The 21,927-nt window shown below is 35.9% G+C and overlaps 2 protein-coding genes across 2 annotated transcripts; both read left to right on the plus strand.

Annotated features, from left to right (window-relative positions):
• LOC306854530 (putative serine protease K12H4.7) lies at positions 1-10,802 on the plus strand. The gene is made up of 9 exons (XM_079392650.1): positions 1-261; positions 997-1,178; positions 1,351-1,583; positions 4,311-4,446; positions 6,904-7,018; positions 8,695-8,896; positions 9,293-9,383; positions 9,521-9,720; positions 9,790-10,802. Exons 1-9 carry the CDS (start codon positions 52-54, stop codon positions 9,897-9,899), a joined length of 1,479 nt encoding a protein of 492 aa, XP_079248776.1. The 5' UTR covers positions 1-51; the 3' UTR covers positions 9,900-10,802.
• A 1,655-nt stretch (positions 10,803-12,457) lies between these two features.
• Positions 12,458-21,754, plus strand: LOC306854612 (glia-derived nexin-like). The gene is made up of 9 exons (XM_079392775.1): positions 12,458-12,719; positions 15,653-15,933; positions 16,033-16,260; positions 16,966-17,163; positions 17,686-17,884; positions 18,989-19,086; positions 20,948-21,034; positions 21,160-21,243; positions 21,353-21,754. Exons 2-9 carry the CDS (start codon positions 15,678-15,680, stop codon positions 21,388-21,390), a joined length of 1,188 nt encoding a protein of 395 aa, XP_079248901.1. The 5' UTR covers positions 12,458-12,719; positions 15,653-15,677; the 3' UTR covers positions 21,391-21,754.
• The last annotated feature ends 173 nt before the right edge of the window (positions 21,755-21,927 follow it).

Raw genomic sequence — 21,927 nt, forward strand, 5'->3', positions numbered from 1 at the left:
ACCGTAGTAGGGAAGAGATGAGATATCACATGATTATAAACACATGATCACATGACAGAGAAGCAGTTCCACTTCAAAATGGCTTTAGAGTTTCAGAAATATTCTGCTGGTGTAGTTGTGGTTTTGGCGTGTGTTTTCTGTGCTCCGTGTGCGGCTCGCTCCAGGAGATATGGAGCTCCGCTGGAGTCAGGAGCCGAGGAGCAGTGGTTCATCCAGAGACTCGATCACTTCAGCGGGGCAGAGACTCGAGTCTGGAAACAGGTACTTCACTGCAGGAGTACTCTCTCTCTCTCACACACTAACTAAACTAAAACCTGTTGAAATAAAATTAAACTAAACAAAATTAAATGTAAAAAAAAAAAAAGATGCTAGATGACAACTTTTTATTTTTTATTTTGTTTATCCGGATGTACTAAAATAACAAACACTAAAATAAAAATGAATGAAAACTACATAGATACTGTATAGACATATTTATAAATAAAAAATAAACATATAAGGAAAATGACAAAAACACTGGAAAATGACTAAGGCTCAAACTTAAGTAAAATTCAAATAAAAAATATTAACATTAAAAAACACACAACAAAATTACTAAAACAAAACAACCCCCCACCCCCAGAAAATATAAAAATAATTCAAAATATTAATAAAGTATCTCAATGTTAAAATAACCCTTATATACATATGTAGAAATATACATTATTGTAATTTCCAATATACATGATTTATTTTCATTATGTTTTTGAACAGTCTCTTATGCTCACATATGCACCAAGGCTGCATTTATTTGATCAAAAATAAATTAAATACAGTAATATTGTGATTTATTATTACAGTTTTTCTGTTAATGTTTTTTTAAAATGTAATTAATGTATTTCAAGCTCAATTTTCGCATTGTATCTGCATTATATGCATATATATATTTTTTATTTTATTTTTATTTTTTCACAGTCTATATAACACTAAAGGTTCAACAACCTGTTTCTCCTTTAGAGATATTTTGTGAATGATAGTTTCTATAGACCCGGTGGTCCGGTCTTCCTGATGATCGGGGGTGAAGGTCCGGCAAACCCAGCCTGGATGCAGTACGGAACCTGGCTGCTTTACGCACAGAAACTGGGCGCCTTGTGCTTGTTACTGGAGCACCGATTCTACGGGAAGAGTCACCCAACTGAGTGAGTGAAAGAAAGAAAGAAAGAAAGAGAGCACCTAACAGGGTCATTCAGAGTTATGAACACTAGATGACACCACAAGCCAGTCACTGCCTTTCTGCTCTTCTCACATTGAGGATATCGCTCAGTCTATCTATATCAGCTCAGTTATTGATTATTGATTTTTGTGTTTCAGGGACCTGAGCATTGAGAATCTACGTTTCCTCAGCAGTCGTCAGGCATTGGCTGATCTTGCTCACTTCCGCACAGTTACCGCAGAGACGCGGGGCCTGACCAATAGCAAGTGGGTTGCCTTTGGAGGCTCCTACCCAGGATCCCTCGCTGCCTGGTTCCGTCTGAAGTACCCACACCTGGTCCACGCCTCGGTAGCGACCAGCGCACCCGTTCACGCCACCGTCAACTTCCCAGGTGCGTCTCATATGCAGCGCATTCATTATGAGGATAAAGCAGTGAATTACAGTCGTTTAACATGACAAAATAAGCTTTCCAACCATCTGTCATATACAGATGCTTTTTTACCATTTAATCAATTCTTAATGGTTAAAATAGAGAATACAACTTATAAATTCCCACTTTACAATTCAGTTTCTTGATGCATATTCTGTTTTTACTCAGAAATACATTAATTAAAATAAGTTTCACACTGTCAATTTTGATATCTTGAAATTACAGCTGTGCTAGGTTTACATTATGCTTTAAACCTTTAACCCTGGAAAATCATTGCAACGTGCTGCCTTGATTTATAAAACTATTAAATATGTACACTACTGTTCAAAAGTTTGTAAGATTTTTATAAAGAATTTTTGGAAGAAGTCTCTTTTGCTCACTAGGCTGCATTTATTTGATGAAAATATGGTAAAAACAGTAATATTTTGAAATATTATTACAGTATAAATGAGCTGTTTTCTGTTTGAATATATATTAAAATGTAATTTATTTCTGTGATCAAAGCTGTATTTCCAGCATCATTACTCCAGTCTTCAGTGTCACATGATCTAATATACTGATTTGCTGCTCAAGAAACATTTCTGATTATTATCAATGTTGAAAACAGTTGTTCTGCTTCATATTTTTGTGAAAACTGTGATACACTTTATTTTTTAGGGTTCTTTGATCAGCATTTATTAGAAATAGAAATCTTTTGTAAAATCAGTATTTGTATTTGCTTTCACTTTTAGTCAATTTAATGCAAAATCATCTTTAGTTATAATAATATAGAGGTTGTTACAACTGCTTTTTACTAAATTAACACATTTAAAGTCACATTTACTTAAAGGTACCAATATAAAATGAGCACATTAGAATAAGAAGTGGCGGTAAAAAAAAGGATTTATTTCAAGATAGAAATCTTTTAGAAATTATAAATGTCTTTACTGTCACTTTTGATCGATTTAATGCATCCTCCGATAAAAGCATTCATTTCTTCTTACTGACCCCAGACTGGTAATGTAAATATTACAAAAAAGAAATAGTATAAACATTGTTTTTTATTGTCTCTGTCGTTCCTTATTTCTCGTTTCCAGTCTGCTTTTCTGGTCTTGTTTGCTCTTCCTCTGTTCCTCAACCCCCCCGTCTCTTTCCTCCATGTTTCTGAACAGCTGGATGTCACCATGACATCCGAACCACTTTTAAGCAGGACCTTTCTCTGACCTACAGCTACACACACACATTAATCACCAGTCATTGTGGCCGCGGTCTGCCGAGGGTGTGTATTATGTCTGTTGGGTCATATTTAAAACAACGCCCCCGTACAGACATTAAAATTACAAATAAATGGAGGTTTAATTATGGCGATGAGCAACTGTCTCTGCCGTGGAGACATGTTTTGCCGTCTCTCTCCGTCTGTGTGGTTAGGTGACGGGGAATGACTCCATGTCTGTCGGTGCAGACGTCAAACTCTGTGACTGTGGTCTGTCCTGCAGTGATGTCTTGGAGCATCGCTCCTCAGGATAGTGATGTCGCACTGACCACTTTCACAGAGCTTTTCATTGTGAGCGGCTCTTAGATCACTGCAGCATTAGAACAATAACTTCTCATCTCATGGCATTGTTTAGCATGTGCTGTTTGTCCAGGCTGTTGCCTGAAACGATGCAGGAGCTTCTCGGTTTCTGTGAGACGTGCATGATTATGTTTACAGCTGTTTCTGCTCTCATTTGTCTTCCAACACTTATGATAATTACATCATACGCGTGCTGCTGATTTCATCCAGTCATCTGAGGTTTTGATAATAAGGGTCTTGGTTTGCAACATTACTACTTTTAGTTCATGTCTAACATTAAACTTCAGTCTAAAACATGTGCCATTAATGATTCCTTAAAGCTATAGTTCACCCAAAAATTACAACTGAAAATGTGCTCACCTTCAGGCCATCCAAGATGTAGATGAGTTTGTTTCTTCATCAGATTTGGAGAAATGTAGCATTCCATCACTCGCTCAGCAATGGATGCTCTGCAGTGAATGGGTGCCGTCAGAATGAGAGACAAAACAGCTGATAAACACATCACAATAATCCACAAGCAATCCACACCACTCCAGTCCATCAGTTAACATCTTGAGAAGTGAAAATATGCTTGTTTGTAAGAAATAAATCCATCATTTAGACATTTTTAACTTTAAAACGTTGCTTCTGGCTTAAATATGAGTCTATAATCCATACTAATGCTTTCTACAGTGACAAAGTGGTCTGGTCTGAATCAGGAGAGAAATATGCACAGATCAAACACCCTTTACAAGCAAAAATAGTTCTAAACAAATATGATTTTAATGTGAAAAACAGTAGTAATGTGTAAAAATAGTAATTGGGCTTTTTCACAGGATGAAGCATTATTATGGATAATATATTTTGGGCCATAGTCACGGTTTAAAATTTTAAATACGCTTTAATGATGGATTTGTTTCTTACAAACACGCAGATTTTTGCTTCACAAGACATTAACTGCTGGACTGGAGTGGTGTGGATTATTCTGATGTTTTTATCATCTGTTTGGACTGACGGCACCCATTCACTGCTGCATTGTTGTTGGCTCTTTAACGAATGCTTTTGTTTTTTCTATTGTAAGTCACTTTGTGTCTGCTAAATGCATAAGTGTAATTTTGTTGTGTAATGAGTGTTGAATTTTTTTTCTGTGGTTGCAGAATATTTAGAGGTTGTGTGGCGATCGCTGGCGGCGGAAAACCCAGAGTGTCCTCTAGTGGTGAAGAAAGCATCAGACACGTTGGCAGAACGACTCAATGACCCGAAGACTTATGACAACATCACAAAGGACTTCAGGTAACTCATGCACACACTGGTTTTAAGAAATTAATACATTTATTCAGTAAGGATGCATTAAATTGATCAAAAGTGACAGCAAAGGCATTTATAATTATTTCAAATATATGCCTCATGGTTTCCACAAAAATATGAAGCAGCACAGTTGTTTTCAACATTGATACTAATCAGAAATGTTTATTGAGCAGCATATTAGGATGATTTCTGAAGGATCATGTGACACTGAAGACTGGAGTAATGATGCTGGAAATACAGCTTTGCGTCTCAGTGATAAATGTACCATATATTCACATGGAAAATTTCTTTTAAATCATAAAATTTCACAAAATTACTGTTTTTACTGTTTTTTTTTTTTTTTTATCAAATAAATGCATTACAAGAGACTTTTAAAAACATTTAAAAAGACTGACCAACCCCAAACTTTTGAATGCTAATGAATGTGAGAACTTAATTGCATTTGTTTGAGAATTAATTTAACAGGCAAAAATGACATAACTAATTTAACTTACTTAAAGTGATATTTCTAAGTAAAACGGAGTATTCAGCTGTTTGACAGAGCTTGATTTCATCAATCTGGAGTTGATTGGAAATGGGTTATGATATTATCGTTTAATATATATATTTATTACATGTCCTTGATTACAGCAGAAAGAAAAGCAGTCATCTGTGAGGTGGCAATTTAATTTGTCATTTTAATTGATTAGAGCAATAAATAGGGTCATTTTTTAAATTAATGTTGACTTCAACACTTTTGCAAGGATGCATTTATTTAAAGTACTTGAACTGGGGATTGTTTAGGTCTGTAATGGCACAGGAACATGAGACGATGTATAATACATGTGTTTTGCAAGGACTGAAAAGGCCTTTCTGTTGCAGTTGCAGCCGCTGGACTGTGACTATCCTGGTTTCAGTGTCCTCCTTAGTTCCATTCGACTTGGGAAGTGTGTGTGTGTGTGTGTGTGTGTGTGTGTGTGAGATTCTGAGATCCTGGAATGCCGTCTGTGCTCCGTAGCTCAGTTATGGAGCAGGGTCAGTCGTCTCAGCACGACCCGCAGAAAGAAAACACTCAATCTAAAGCATCCTTCATCTTTCTCTTCCTTCCGGCCCACGGACTTTCTGCTGTCATGCCTCTGGCTGTGTTTGGAATGGACTGCATACTGTTTTCGTTCACTAGTATGGTACAAATAAGCAATAAATCTGAATTTTTATAGTGCAAAGTCTGTTTTAGGAGAACTAAAACACTTCTGTTCAATATTTTATTATATATACATTTTTGGGACATGTTTTTAATTATAATTATGCATGTTTCCTCCCAAAATTCTTAATTCTTATTTTCTCAAAAATCTGAATTATTACAAATATATAAATCCGTTTATATTTATTTATTTAGCAAAGTTTTTTTTTTAGCAAAGTCTGTTTTAGTCTAAAAAAAAAGGCTGTAGTGGCCTAATGAATAGAGAGTTGGACTTGTAACCTGAAGGTCGCGGGTTCGAGTCTCAGGTCCAGCAGGGATTGTAGGTGGGGGAGTGAATAACCAGCACTCTCTCCACCCTCAATACCTCGACTGAGGTGCCCTTGAGCAAGGCACCAAACCCCCAACTGCTCCCCGGGCGCCGCAGCATTGGCTGCCCACTGCTCCGAGTGTATGTTCACTACTGAGTGTACACTAGGATGGGTTAAATGCTGAGCGCCATACTTGGCCACACACCACTTCCCTTTCCCCCTTTAGGAAAAAACGTTTTTGACCAATATTTTATGTATTATTTTTAATGAGTTTTTCATTATAATCAAGCATGTTTACCCCCAAAATTCTCATTTTCATCACTGTAATGTGATTAAAAAAACTAAAATATATATATATATATATATATATATATATATATACCGTATTTATGTGTGTGTGCATATACACACACACACATTTCTTTCAAAAGAGAATTTTACTGACCCCAGACTTCTGAATGGTAGCATATAATCAAACTATATATATATTAAGTCAAATAAATTGTAACTTATAAATTATTTGGACATTATGGTAGAAAATGTTGGACTGCAAATAATTGAAATAAAATGATTTAACTTCAAGTACAGTTTATCTGGATGCATTATGATAATGATCATTTTGGGGGAAAATGTGGTTACTTGTCCTGAAATACCAATGTCACAATGTAAAATAATGTCCTAAAATAAGCTTTGAAATGTGAGCTGAACGTGTTTTCCTGTGATTCACCCACACAATGACCTAATGCTTTCCCAAATATACAAACTGTTCCCTGTTCTGCTCGCTTGTGCGGGATGCCAGATTTGATGATGTCAGAGCGTGTGGGCGGAGTCTCGTGGTCGAGTGTTTAAAGTGGACAAGAGTGTGTGTTCCTTTGCAAATTATTTGGCGTCCAAATGACGCATTTGTGTATGAATAGTCAGCATAAGCCGTGAAATAATTTCTCTGTCTCTCAGGTTGTGCTCTAAGCTCCAGATCCAGTCCCAGATGGATTCTGCGTATCTTTTGGAGTCCTTGGCTGGGAATTTCATGGATGTCGTGCAGTACAACGAGGATAACCGAGCGTTTGAGGTGTGTGAGGTCACTGTGTGTGTTAGAGACGCACGTGTTGACCACAAGCATGGAAATGACATGATCAGAATGAAACGGGTGCAGTTCATGAAGCCAGGTCAGAATTAAAGTCAAGTCAACAACCAGATTGGTAATTTGTTGTGTGTGTGTGTGTGTGTGTGTGAGAGAGACAGATAAGAGGCTGGATATTGTCAGGACCTCTTGAGTCAGATTACCAATAAACCGCTGCGCTTCAGAACAGCAGGAGCTTTTAGAGCGGCAGCATTGAGTTACAGAGAGAGAGAAACTGAGTGAATGAGAGGAAAAACACTTCTGGAGACAACAGATATTTATAATGGGACATTTTTGGAACAATCTAGGAAAATAAATATTAAGGATAGTTCACCTAAAAATGAACATTTGTTCAAAATGTACACACCCTCAGGCCATCCAAGATGTAGATGAGTCTGTTTCTTCATCAGAATAGATTTGGAGAAATGTAACATTATAACACTTGCTCACCAATAGATTACAAACACGTAATGGTTTCTCAAGACATTAACTGATGGACTGGAGTGGTGTGGATTATTGTGATGTTTTTATCAGATGTTTGGACTCTCATTCTGACGGCACCCATTCACTGCAGAGGATACATTGGGGAGCAAGTGATGCAATGACACATTTCTCCAAATCTGATGAAGAAACAAATTAATCTCCATCTTGGATGGCTTGACATTGAGTAAATTTACAGCAAAATCTCATTTTTAGGTGAACTATTGCTTTAAAGCAGATGTGGTTTGTGAACACAAGCCAAGGAGCTATCTCTCTCTCTCTCACACACACACACACACACACACACACACACACACACACACACACAGACAGATTCCCTGGTGTAATCCAAGCAGTGATTGAGTGTGTAAATGGAATTTGGATTAAGAGGTGTGTCTCTGTAATCAGAGTCCAATCTTGGAATGTTCTTGGAATTTTGGTTCTGATAGATTACGGCTCACATCCTGATTACGAGAGACTCTGAGACTTTTGTCCTGAAATGCCTTTTTCTGAATGTGTGGGGGTTGGGGTTTTTTAACTACAAATTCTGACAAAACTGTTTCAGGAAGTCGAACAAAATCTCTTCTTCATGTGAGATGAAGTATTTAATGCAATTTTTTTTAAATTCCGAAAATGCAACAAGTTTTCTTTTTTTTTACATTTTTATTGAAGTGTAACAATGAGAAAACAAAAATCAACAGCAAAACAAAACAATGAAATCCATCATAACATTAACAAAATATATTAATAAAAACAAAATACAAAACAACAATAGATACAAATTACAAAATATACATTTTCCATAGTTAAACAGATAAATACATTTAAATGAAATGAAGATAACCAAATCAAAATTTAGAGTAGAAGCACATTAATTAACCAAACATTATACGTTTAGGCTTGTGAACAATTTTAAATAATTTTTCAAATAATAAATGAAAGTTACATAATTTAATGAATCATTTAATGTATTTATTTCAGTGCAAAAAAAAAAAAAAAAATCTTAAAAAAAAAAAAAAATTCCACCCATTTTTTTTTTTTTTAAACAAGGTTTGGGTAAGTCATTAAAATTTGCTTTATATTCTAAATATATGTATGTATATATATATATCCTCATTTAGAGCAAAGTAAATGTGTGTTTCCAGGGCGCTGTGGGCACTAACATCACAATAAAGGTGTTGTGCAGCGTGATGCTGGACTCTTCGCTAGGCGAGCCGTACGATCGATACGCCGCTGTGGCTCGACTGATGCAGAGCACATTCTCTCAGCCCTGCATAAACACCCAGTACAAGAGCTACATCCAGGACATGAGCAACACGAGCTGGAGCGGCCCCGAGGCCGGAGGAGGTGCGCTCGCTCGCGTGTGCGTGTTCATGCATGCTGATTTGTGTGTGCTGTGTTTGTCACACTGATGAGTGTGTTTACATGTGTATGGGATGTTCCTCACTTGTTTTCCAGCTTGCTGCTTTTTATTACAGGAAGTCTGGGTCTCTCATTTGCCCTTTCTTATGTCTTTATATGTTTTCCTTCTCTGTCTCTCTGTAATCTACATCCCTGATGGGGGGGTATCAAATATGTGATTTATTTTCTCTGTACTTATTTTATTCATTTTTTTTTTTTTTTGATAAAATACTGTATCACGAGAGACTTCATAAGATTTACCCTGCATCTTCTGATTGATTAAATATGTCATTATTCCATAATGAAGGTGGAAATGAAGCTGACTTTAGTTTGTGTGTTTAGGGCGGCAGTGGGTGTATCAGACCTGCACTGAATTTGGTTTTTATCAGAGCACCGATTCACCGAACCAGCCCTTCAGTGGATTTCCCTTACCGTGAGTGTGTGTTGTTTTCAGTTTGCAAATGCATTAAGGGTTTAGAGAGTTTTTTTTTTTTTTTTTTTGCTTAAAAACTTTTTTGCATAAAAACAAACGCATTGAACTTTCTTCCATTTTGATCTCTTATCCTTCAGCTATCACCTGCAGCAGTGCGCCGATATTTATAATCTGAGCACCTCATTGGATGATGCTATTCAGCAGACCAATGAGGAATATGGAGGATATGACATCAGAACCACTCGTATCGTCTTCCCTAATGGTTCCATTGACCCCTGGCACGCCCTCGGAGTGACCCAGGACATCACAAGCGATCTTCTGGCTGTCTTCATCAAAGGTCTGTCCCATCTTCATTTTCCATTTCTTCCTGTTTTGCGCTGAATCTCACTGGTCTGGTCTCTCTCAGGTACGGCTCACTGTGCTAACATGTACCCGGCCCGAGCAGAAGACCTTCCTCAGCTGAGTTTAGCACGGGACCAGATCTTCATTCTGCTCCAGAAGTGGATGGCCGAGTGATTGACAGGAGCAGCAGCCAATCAGGCGCACCGATGTGTGTAATGGCCAATCACGGTGTTTAATGGCACTATTGCAATGCAAAGAAGGAAATCTTGCTTTAGAAATTCATTTTGACAGTGTTTTTATAACAATCTTGAATTCTGAATCAGTTTTGTATGTAATATGTTTATGAAAGTACCAATGAATGTCTTTTTTTCTCGATGCAAATCGCTTGTGTATATTTTGCAGCAGAGATTTCTCAAAAGTAAATTGATAATGTTGAAAACCTTTGATTTATGACTTTGATTTCATGTTGTGTTTAGGTGTGTGTTTGAGGGGCAACTGTGTGTTTTTGCTGGAAAATAAAAAAGGTAACTGCGAATTGCAACTTTTTATTAACAATTCAGACTTTTTTCTCACAATTCTGAGCTTAAATCTCGCAATTATGAATTAATATCTTGCAATTCTAACTTCTTTTTTCAGAATTGCAAAATATAAACTTAATTCTGCCAAATTTTCTTGCTATTTTGAGTTTAAATCTTGCAATTCTGTTTTTTTCTGCCACAGAATAAAAAAATTAAAAAGGTAATTGCGACTTTTTAGTTAACTTACAATTCTGACTTATTTTCTTGCAATTTGAGTTAATATCTAGCAATTCTGAATTTATATCTTGCAATTCTAATGTTTTATTTTTCCCTCTGAATTACAGCATATAAACTATGCTGTATATACAGCATATATACATTTTTATAGCTTGTTAAAATTGCCACTTTTAGGGTATGAGCCAAAACGCGCTGTATTTGAGTGTGTTGCTTTAAATGTGAGTGAGCTGTTGCTCCCGGAGAAGAGGGCGGAGCTTCAAGAGCTCACCCTCCCTTTGCAAATAAACATTCCACTATTAATACAAGCCTGTTATCTTTACAGAAAACTACTCGGTTTCAAAGTCAGTCATCTGATTATACTGTGCATAATAAATTTGCGCTTATTAATTACACAGATGGTGAGCTAAAAATAACAACATAGCTGGTCTCATGCTATCACAAACTTTATAAGTTACACTTCTGATTATGAGCTCGACAACTTCAAGCGATCGACTCACATTGCTTTCATACGCAACGCTCGTGCACGAAGCGTTGGTATTAATTCCTAAACATATAGGGGACGTTACTGATTTTTTCCAGGATATTTCCTTCGAAAATGAAATTTAATTCACAGTGTCCTCGGCTCAGATCGGGGAGATTATGGTGACTCCTATGTTCATTAGTGCATCCCAAAACATGGGACACCTCTGGTGCTGACATAGCGCCAAAGGCTCACTCAGGGCTGTGTTTATGCTAATAGGGCAGGGAGCGTCACAAATGGGCGGGACTTTTTCCCCTCGGTGACGTGAACAGAGGGAGAATCTGAAACTGCTCGTTCTGAGAGAATGTTTATGACAGTGGTCTCAAACTCAATTCCTGGAGGGCCACAGCTCTGCAGAGTTTAGCTCCAATCACACCTGCTTGGAAGTTTCTAGTAATCCTGAAGACCTTGAATAGCTGGATCAGGTGTGTTTGATTTGGGTTGGAGCTAAACTGTGCAGAGCTTTGGCCCTCCAGGAATTGAGTCTGAGGGGGGTTGGATACACGATGTTAATAGGCCTATATTATATAGGATATTAATTGCACAGTGTGAGAGTCATTGGTCCTCACAGAACTTTGTGAGATCGCGATGAACAAAGAGTGACAGCTTTATTGGTTATGAGCGCTCTTTGCGAGCTTTCTAAGCAATCCATTTAAAATGTAGAACTTTGTTTTTGCCCACACACACGTTGCAAAGTTTTGGGAATGACATCTGCATATTTATGCGGGATTCGCTCTCGAAATAGCAGCATATTGATAGCAATAGGACAAAATATGTGAAAATGTGCATTAAGAGAGCACCCCCACTTATTTCAGAAGCAGCCTTAGTGATTCTGGTTGATATGCTTCTATAACTATATACAAAAACAACAAAATACAAATGTACTACATAAAATAATTTAATCAATGCATATTTACAATTTAAGCACTTAAATAAAATAAGTATTAATAAAATTAATAACTAGAGAAGGCTAACTATATTCAGCTTGCTTCCATTTAGTGAGAAAAGCCTACTCTTCACCTGAATTAGAAAAAAAAGCTTTTCTGGTCTTCAGTGATGCGAGGATAACGTTTGAGCATACTCACAATATCTGAGTGAGACCCGAGCCAATTCATAAAAGAACAATGTAGATTTAAAAGCACACGTCCAGTTTTGTGCGAGTGAAGGAAATCCGCTTGCGAGTGGAGAGATTGGTGCTCGCGCATTACATGATCGCGTAACATTATGCGCTCTCGACATCTGTCATTTAGATCACGCTAAAATGCCTAAAATGAATAAAGAAGAGAAGAAAGCGGCCCTAGGCAGCTGCCTACACATGCCAAGATACGCCAGATGCAGTTAGAAATTAACTAAAAACAAGCCTATCGCAAGACATCTGGTAGGGGGGGCACCTGGGGTGGCCAGCCAAATTTCAGGGGGGCCGGTGCCACCCCTGGCCACCACGTAGACACGCCCCTGGCTGAAGGGTTTTTCTACTACAGCGAAGGCATGGCTCATGAATATTAATTACGTTCGGCGGCCGTTAGGACGTCAACCAAATGACGTCAGGGTTACTTGATTCATATTTAAAGCAACTTTCGTATATTCACGAGGAGGCGGAGTCCGGCGGTCAGGACAGATAGAAATAAACGGAGGCGCGTTGGCGTGAGGAAGAACAGACGCTCGCGGAAGACACTCGTCTCTACCTGCGTATCTGAAGAATTAGAGCTTCTTGTCCAGGTTAGTGGAGCTTATCTTTCACCTCATAGACTGTCCAGGTTGGTTTATGCTTAAATCAGGCGTTTGTTACTGCTGTTGTATTTCCTAGATGCTATTATTGACCTCAGGATACTAACTAACATATGAGGGATGTGAAGGTTGACTTTCAGTTCCAGACCCCCGCTCCTATTTGTGTTCAGACTGTGTTTTAAAGCCTATAATTAAACACAGTTGCTGAAAGCTGCTGTAAAAACTTTACTGCGGTCATCGGAAGATAATGCTTTACTCACACAGTTCACAGAAAACGCATAAACTGTCATTGGAGGTGTACCAGACCAAGTCAGATAAGTTCAGCTGTCATAAGACCAACATCAACATAGACCAGTTGGATAAACTTATGTCTTAAGAGCTAGTTTGACCAGCTAGGAGTCGAAAAAGTGGTAGTCACTGGTCTGGTCTTACTTTTTGGATTCAAATTAGAACAATCTACCTTTTTATGTAGCCTGGACTGACTTTACAAAGTTATGACAAGTCTTGAAGAAAATAAATAAATAGATGACTGACTTTTAAGACTAGTCTAAGCAGTTTATGCAGCTGGCACCTGTTTAACAGTGAACCTTCTCAGAGGTTCTCTCAAAGTTAACAATGTTTGGAAAAACTATAGGAAAAAAAATGATTTATACATTTTTCATGGAATGTTTTTCTGAAACATTTTAGTTGGACATTCGACTAATGTTTTTTTTTAAATGTTACAACCTGTTTTGGAATGTTTAGAGAACATTTAAAAGTAGCATTACTGTAATGTTTGAAAATGCTAAAATGGAATGTTTGCACAACCAATCAAACGTTTTTAAAACGTAAAAAACTGTTTTAAACATTCAGAGAACGTTCAGAAATAATGTTTTCGTAACTACAAAATCATTCTTAAACATGTTTTTGTAACTGTTTCAAGACTAAATCAGTTCTGTTTTGAAGGTTTATGGAGGATTGTGTGCTTAATATGTTTTTAATGTGCTGTAAGTGGTCATAATATTTGTCTGGAATGATAGTTATGCTAAACACTCATAGCTGTGAAATGCACTTGTGAATGATTGATCACAACAGTCTGTTGACACACTATGTCAGTAGAGTGATATGATATTATGGAGTAATTTTAAACAATACTTAGCAGTCACATTTTCTGTTCCCTTCTTAATTGCACCATTAAATAATCACTGGAGATATTTTCTGCAGTACTGTGTTCATCATGCACACACACACACACACGCACACACACACGCACACAGATGTTTACTTAGATATCAAAATTTGGATAATGCATTGGATACTATAACCTAGCCAAGTCCATTTCCACCATGCAATAAAAAAATAAACAAGGTAATTGCAACTTTTCATCTCTAAATTCAGACAGTTTATCTAATAATTTTCCCCCATCACAGTTCTGAGAAAAGTCTAAATTGTGAAATACAAACTCAAAAATAAAAAGAATTGTGAGAATAAAAAGAATAAAGTTACAATGTCAAATAATAACAATAAAAAGAATAAAGAGTTACAATTTCCTTTTAATTTTTTTTCATGGTTAAAATAAAAAACTGAATTACAATATGTGAACTACAATAGGAAAAATTGGAATCGGAAACTGAATTCCGAGTTTATATCTCGCAAATTGGACTTTTTTTTTTTTTCTCAGAATTGAAATACTAAGAGAAGGTTTTGGTAGATTTGATCAGGTTTTTGTACTTCTGGAACACATTTGTTCCCAAAATGTGGTTAATAGACACTGCTCACACACACTCACTATCCTTAATCAAATAAATTCCTGAGTCGCAGGACTGTGTGACGGGAAACAATATATCTCAGAAGTGTGTGTGCACAGATCCAAGAGACCAGAGGATTGTGGAAATGTGTTGCTTGGAGCTGTTCTTTACCCAAGAAACGCTTGTGCAAAAAATGCAAAAAAAAAAAGAGTCTGTGACCCGGAAATCGCTGTGCTTTGGAGAATCGAGATCTCCGAGAAAATCAGAGATCTCAGAGAGAAGCAGGTATTTGTGTTGTGCTTTGTGTAAATGTTGTAAGTTATCATGTAAGATTGAGCCGTGGGTCAGATGTCTGTGCAAGTTTGAATCTGGAATACCTTGAGACATTTTACTACGATTCCCATTGAGGGATTTCTTGGGTCAGTAAAGACTTTGGGCTTAAAATCATCAAATTTAAATGTGTATTTGTTTTGAATATGTTATGCGGTCTCCCTTAAAGGCAACACAACAGCACCAAACACTAGCAGAACTGCAATAGTAATATACAGTTTCCAAACATATGAAAGTCCACGTGTAATAAAAGCCTAATTGTTTGCATGATGAAATGTGTGTGTGTGTGTGTGTGTGTGTGTGTATATATATATATTATACATACATACACACACACACACACACACACAGTACTGTAGTGGGTGTATATAGTGTTTTATAGTAATTTTTAATAATACAAATGTACAGAAATGTGTATTTTATAAATGATAAAAATTTCCAAATAAAAGAAAATCTAAGTAAATGTATTTTTTTTTATTTCATAAATATAAATAATTAAAATCTCTATTTTGTGTATATATACATTTTTATACAAAAAAATTATAAATATCTATCTAGACACATTTTTATGTATATGAAAAAATTATTTCAGAGGTGCATTATTTAAATTATAATTTTTTGATTAAAAGTGATAAGGCAAAAAAAATTCTTTGGAATAACGTGCTCTGAATTGTTAACAATAAGGCATGAATGTATTAGAAAGTAAATACACCATTTGGATTGCATTTTACTTTTAGTTTTTCAAGCAGCACACAACTTTTGTTTTTAATCCATAAGCAATGAAATGCTTAAAAATAATGAATCATGTATTCATAAAAATAATTAAAGCATTATTTGTACTTCACACCCCGTCTCTCTGTTCTTCAGGTGAGCTGCCTGTGTGTCCCTCACGATGTTTGTGGCGTTGCAGCTGTGTGTGTTGGTGGCGGTTTGTTCTCTGAGCGTTTCGGCGTCTCAGTCCTCGTCTTACGGAGAGCGAGGCTCTGATCTCGGCCTGCAGGTGTTTCTGCGTGTGGTCCAGGACAAACCGCAGGAGAATGTGGTCTTGTCTCCTCACGGTGTGGCCTCCATCTTGGGCATGCTGCTCCCCGGGGCCCACGGGGACACTCGCCGCCAGCTGCTCACGGGCCTCAAATACAAGAAGACAGGTGTGTGTTTGCTCTGGGTTCATGTGCAGTAATTGTGCATTAAAAGGCTCAAAAATAGGAATCTCAAGTCTGACATCTAGAAACTGATTCTGCTCTCAGGTCCTTATAAAATGTTGTGGAAGTTGCATAAGGCCCTGACGACCAAATCCAATGCTGATATTGTGACGATTGCCAATGCGCTGTTCCCCAACGAGGGCTTCAGCATGAAGGACGACTTCCTGACAGCCAACAGGGAGAACTTCATGTGTGAGAGTCAAACCATAGACTACAGCGACCCAGAGAAGGCTGCAGAAACCATTAATGAATGGGTGAAGAACAGCACCAAAGGTACAGCGGACCCCTGCATCTGATACACTTACCTCAAACCTGCAGTCATTAAAAATAAATATTTGTAATGTTAATTTTTTTTAATTATTAATCTTAAATTATTATAAGAAAAAAAATATTTTCTTCAATTTATAGGATGCTTATCCACAGCTAAAAAAACAACATTTGGTTAAAATATACAAACATTATTTATTTGTTTAATTACTTAATTATTAACTTTTAATTATTAATCTTAAAAATATTTTTCAAAATGTTATAAGAAAAAAAAACTATATTTTTCTTAATTATAGGAAGTAAAAGTTTTTCAGTAACAAACTCTATTTGTTTATTTGTTTGTTTTATTTATTTATGAATTAATTATTAAACTTGATTGTCAATCTTAAAATCATTTTCCACATTATTATAAGAAAAAATAAACTCTTTAATTTATAGAAATTAGAAGTTTATCAATAACTAAAAACATTTCGTTCCAGTATACAAACGTAATTTGTTTATTAATCAATTTATTAAATATTTGTAATATATATATATATATATATAATATTTAATATATATTTTATATAAAAGTCATTTCATTGACTATTTGTTGGAAAAAGTGTGTTTTTAGGCCTTATTTAGTATTCTTTTTGTGTGAAGTGGCAACTAATTATAATATTAATATTGTATAGATATATGTTTATACCTGCTCTGTTTTTCCTTTATCAGGCCAAATTCCCAGTCTTGTCAAGGCAGATATGTTCGATCCGGTTATGACTCGGTTGGTGGCTGTAAATTCCATTTACTTCAAAGGCCTTTGGAAGTCCCGTTTCCAAGCCCAGAACACCAAACCCAGAAGCTTTACTGCAGGAGACGGAAAGACATACAAAGTTCCCATGATGTCCCAACTCTCTGTCTTTAGCACAGGTGAGATTTCTCGCAGGTTGCATCAGATATTACACTCGCACACATTCAGAACGCCACGTGATTCATGCCATTGTCTGGCTCTGTGTGGAACTGTTTTCCAGAGACGGCGATGCAATAAAAACGTGGCTACTTTTTAAATCGCTGGGTACGCTGGAGTATTTTAATTTAACAATTCCTCATAACCCAGCAGATGGGAATAAAATAGTGTAAAATGTGAATTAATTGAATTCTAATGCAAACGCCCAGAGTGTCTGGCCATCGTCAGAAGGATTTAATTCATGAAAACGCAATAAACTGCTGTTTTACTAGTTTTGATATAAGCACTTTACGAACAGAGTAAAGTGTTTTATAGACCGTACGAAAGGACTGCATTTCTAAAGTTCACAGGGGTGACTGGGATATGATCCACACACACACACGTGGTTTTTGAGGAACATTCATATACAGTATGACTAATATAAACTAATATTTAATAGGTAAGTGTGCCATTTTACTCTTTACAAGTTTTCATTCTCTCTGCAGGTCAAGCAAGCACTCCAGAAGGTTTGAAGTATAGAGTGATCGAGCTGCCGTATCACGGCAACAGCATGAGCATGTTCATTGCGTTGCCGTCAGAAGAGGCCACGCCCCTGTCAGCCGTCTTGCCGCACATCTCCACAGCGACCGTCCAAAGCTGGACCAAACTACTGGTCCAGAGGAGGATGCGCCTCCTGATGCCAAAGTGAGATTCCTGTCCTTAGCGTTATGCTTTAATATTCACTTTCTTTTTTCCCTCTAAATCAGTCAGCATCTTTTGGACGATGCAGTGTTATTTTAGAATTAATATATAGAATTATTTCATTATTATAATATTTATTCATATTTAGTCAATATTAAATATTAATATTGACTAATACGAATTGACTAATATAAAATTTTCTATATATTTAGTTGAATATTAAGTGAATTATATCAAAATTGAAAATCAAAATTATGTCAAAATTAAGATGCTAAATCTTAGACATTTAGTCATAAATATGATTTTTATCTAATTTTGGTCAATGTATTTTTATCTCATAATTTGGACTAATTGTAATTATGACTTAATTTGTGATAATTTTAATTGTAATAATTGTGACTTTTTTTCTCATAATTATGATATAGTATGTCATAATTATAATTTTGTCTATCTGATAATTATGAGTTATTTAATAATTTTGACTATGTAATGATTTGTATCTCATAATTATGACTCAGTATGTCATAATTGTGACTTTTTATCTCATAATTATGATTTAGTATGTTATAATTATAACTGTTCTGACTTAGGATGTCATCATTTGGAATTTTTATGCCATAATGACTTTTTGTATCTCATAATTAAGCTTTAGTATCTCATAATTTTGAGTTTTTGTGATAATTATGAGACCATTTTATAATTATGACTCGGTATGTCATAATTGTGACTTTGTATCGCATAATTAGGATTTAGTGTGTCATAATTAACTTTTCATTTTATTATTTTCATTATGACATTTTTATTTCATAATGACTTTTGCGTCTCATAATTTTGACTTTTTGTTATAATTATGAGACAATCTTATAATTATGACTCAGTATTGTGTCATTTTGACTTGCTAATCTCATTATTATGACGTTTAATCTAATATTTATATTTTGTATAATTTCAGCTGTATTTCAGTTACCAAAAAACTGTTTAGGAATTTTAATAGTTTTAGTTTCAGTTAACAATACCACACTGGTAGTATCTCTAGCGAGTCTCATATGGATTCATCATTTGGCGTTTAAGCAGCACTCATGGTTTCTCCTCCTCTTCTCCGAGTAGATTCACAGCTGAGGAAGAGGTGGATTTGGAGGGTCCTCTCGCAGCGATGGGAATCAAAGACATCTTCAGTCAGACCAAAGCCGATTTCAGACACCTGAGTGAGTGACAGCTGTCAGTCATGTGCAGAATTTTCTTCATAAGTTCATTATATGTGCATATGTTTGTGTTTGAATGATATCGTTGGCTGTTGACTGTGAACTTCAGCCGCATGAATCACGTCTCTCAGCGAAGTGTGAAAATGAGTCAGAGTGACACTGCTAGTGCTCTGGTCACCTTCCAGAGACGCTCCCAGCTCCGCACAGCTCCAGATGATCTCTAAAGAGAGAATTCTCCTCAAAGCCTGTGCTTTATTACCAGAATTCATGCTGTTAAACCACAAACTTTAACCTGAATTGCAGCGAGCAGTGAATCACTGTGCCTTTTCACTTTAAACTATAAAGAAACGTCACAGTTCACCCAGAAATGAAATCTATAATCATTTACTCAACCACATGTTGTTATCTATTCAGTGGAACACAAAAGACGTTCTGTCAGGCTCCAAACAGGATCAAAAATGATCATAAAAGCTCTTTTTGGAGCTTGACATGCATGTGCAGTATGAAATGTCATTGTATAGAGAACGGAAGGAAGTCATTGGGGTTTGGAATGACAGCAGGATGAGTAAAGGATGACAGAATGTTTATTTTTTTGGTGAATGATCACTTTTACAGGATTTAAAGCTCTCCACATTCTTAAATTTGGACTTTTGGATATTAGAAAAGCTAAGTTTAGCAAAGGTAGAAGTTCCCTGTTTTGGAAGCCTATGTCCGCCACATAAGAAAAAAACGTATGATTTGATAAATCATAATTATGACAAAGTCAAAGTCGACATGAGATATTAAGTCATAATTATGTATTAGAAATATTTTTTTTTTTTACATAATTGACAATTTTGACTTTGTAAGTAGGACATTTTATCTCATAATTTTGACTCACTGTGTCAATATTTTAACTTTGACTTTTTAATAATTATTATAATAATTTTGAATTAGTATCATAGTCTTACCTTTATCATATGATTTACCTCATCATTTTGATGACTTATGTCATAATTAGTTTTATCTCATAATTATGACTTCATCTTTAGTATGTCATCATTTTATAAGTATGACTTAGTATGCTGTAAAATCTCATAAAATCGAATTTATGACTTAGTATTTCATAAGTACAGCTCTTTGACATAATTGTGCTGTTTTACCTCATAATTGACCAAATCAGAACTGTCATATTGTCTTTTTATCTCATAATTTGTTTAGTATGTCATCATTTTGAGTTTATGGAATTATCTCATAATTATGACGCAAGTTAAAATGATGCCATACAAAGTCATAATAAAAATATGTGATATGTCATTTGACTTATGGTAATTTTAAATCTCATAATTATGACTTTTTTCATTATTTCGTTTTTTTGCTTATAATTATGACTTGGTATAACAATTTTGATTGTCATAATTGTGACTCTTTGATATTATAATTATGATTGATTTACCAGAGCATGATTTTTTTTCTTATGTTGTGGAAATTGGCTTCCATACAATGTTGAGAGAATCAACCTGGAAAATCAGAAAATACCAAAAGAATGACTGTGTGTGGAAAAATGTTAGAAAATAATGAGAGGGGCAAATGTAAAGACATACCAGTGTATAGAGAGCAAATATAGACTATAAATGAAGTTCATATCAACTAGAGGAAGGTAGGAAGAGGTTTTGCAAGCAATGTAGGCCATAGTGTTTGAGAAATGCCATCAGAAACCAGACCTGCGGCTCTGGCAGTCTGAAGTGTGTTGTTCTGTTTCCCTCGTGTGGCAGACTGATGTAATGACATGTGTTTACTGTATGAATGAAGCCCACTCTGTATACTTCTATGTGCTAAAGCTGCATGCTGTAAGTAAAGACTTGTGTGTTTGTGTGTGTAACAGGTTCAGAGTCTGTCTATGTGTCCAAAGCACTTCAGAAAGCCAAGATAGAGGTCAATGAGGATGGAACCAAAGCCTCTGCCGCCACCGGTACGTTACTGTGTCGCACGAGTCATCTGTTTTTAAGTTATTTACTCCCAATCATTGGACGTCCAGCAAGACCCTTCATCTGTGCTCGTGATCCTAATATGCATGTACTCTCTCTCTCGTTTCAGCTGCAATCTTGCACGCCCGATCTTCTCCTCCGTGGGTGACTGTGGACAGACCGTTCCTGTTTCTCATCAGACACAATCCCACAGGTACACACACACATCCAGTCTATAGGCTTTTTATTGGTTTATGAAACTGTAATATTAAAATGTTCCTGATATGAAATGCATCTCAAATCTGGTCTTGCTCTCTTCTCAGGAACTATTTTGTTTGCTGGCCAGATCAACAAACCTTGAGCCAGAGATCAGAGGAGATTCGATCAGCTGTCCACACACACACACACACACACACACACAGACAGATGAATATATTTAACTTTTGTCTAGGACTGCATGTTCTTTACCCACTCAATTTCTCAAGTGTCTTTTTACCCTCATTTTGACTTTGTCTTTATTATTTTTATATACTTGAGGAATATTTTATAAAATTTTATACATGGTTTATAATTTGTCTAAAGCAAATCTTTCTCACAAAATGTGTGCAACTTAAATGCTGAGATAACTTTTAACTTTTTTGTCCTTAATAAAATGTCAGTTCATTTGTCACATTATGTATTTTCCTGCATTGAGTCTTATTTTATTAAATAAGGTACTTAAACTGGTTCATTTTTTTTCTGACTCTAAGAAAACACTTGTTTATTTAATATAATATATTCAAGTTAGCTACTTTAATATATGCATGTGTGTGTATATATATTTATATATATAATATAGATAGATAGTACTGTCAAACGATTAATTGTGATTAATTGCATCCAAAATTGCTTTGTATAT

Source organism: Barbus barbus, assembly GCF_936440315.1.
Source record: "Barbus barbus genome assembly, chromosome: 34".
Lineage (NCBI taxonomy): Eukaryota > Metazoa > Chordata > Actinopteri > Cypriniformes > Cyprinidae > Barbus > Barbus barbus.

Excerpts from the sequence above, each read along its gene's own strand:
- LOC306854530 (XM_079392650.1), top strand. The coding sequence starts at position 52 with ATGACAGAGAAGCAGTTCCACTTCAAAATGGCTTTAGAGTTTCAGAAA. Across the intron at positions 262-996 it reads AGACTCGAGTCTGGAAACAG|AGATATTTTGTGAATGATAG; the intron begins GTACTTCACTGC and ends TTTCTCCTTTAG. Across the intron at positions 9,721-9,789 it reads TCTGGCTGTCTTCATCAAAG|GTACGGCTCACTGTGCTAAC; the intron begins GTCTGTCCCATC and ends GGTCTCTCTCAG.
- LOC306854612 (XM_079392775.1), top strand. The coding sequence starts at position 15,678 with ATGTTTGTGGCGTTGCAGCTGTGTGTGTTGGTGGCGGTTTGTTCTCTG. Across the intron at positions 19,087-20,947 it reads AGCCGATTTCAGACACCTGA|GTTCAGAGTCTGTCTATGTG; the intron begins GTGAGTGACAGC and ends TGTGTGTAACAG. Across the intron at positions 21,035-21,159 it reads CAAAGCCTCTGCCGCCACCG|CTGCAATCTTGCACGCCCGA; the intron begins GTACGTTACTGT and ends CTCTCGTTTCAG.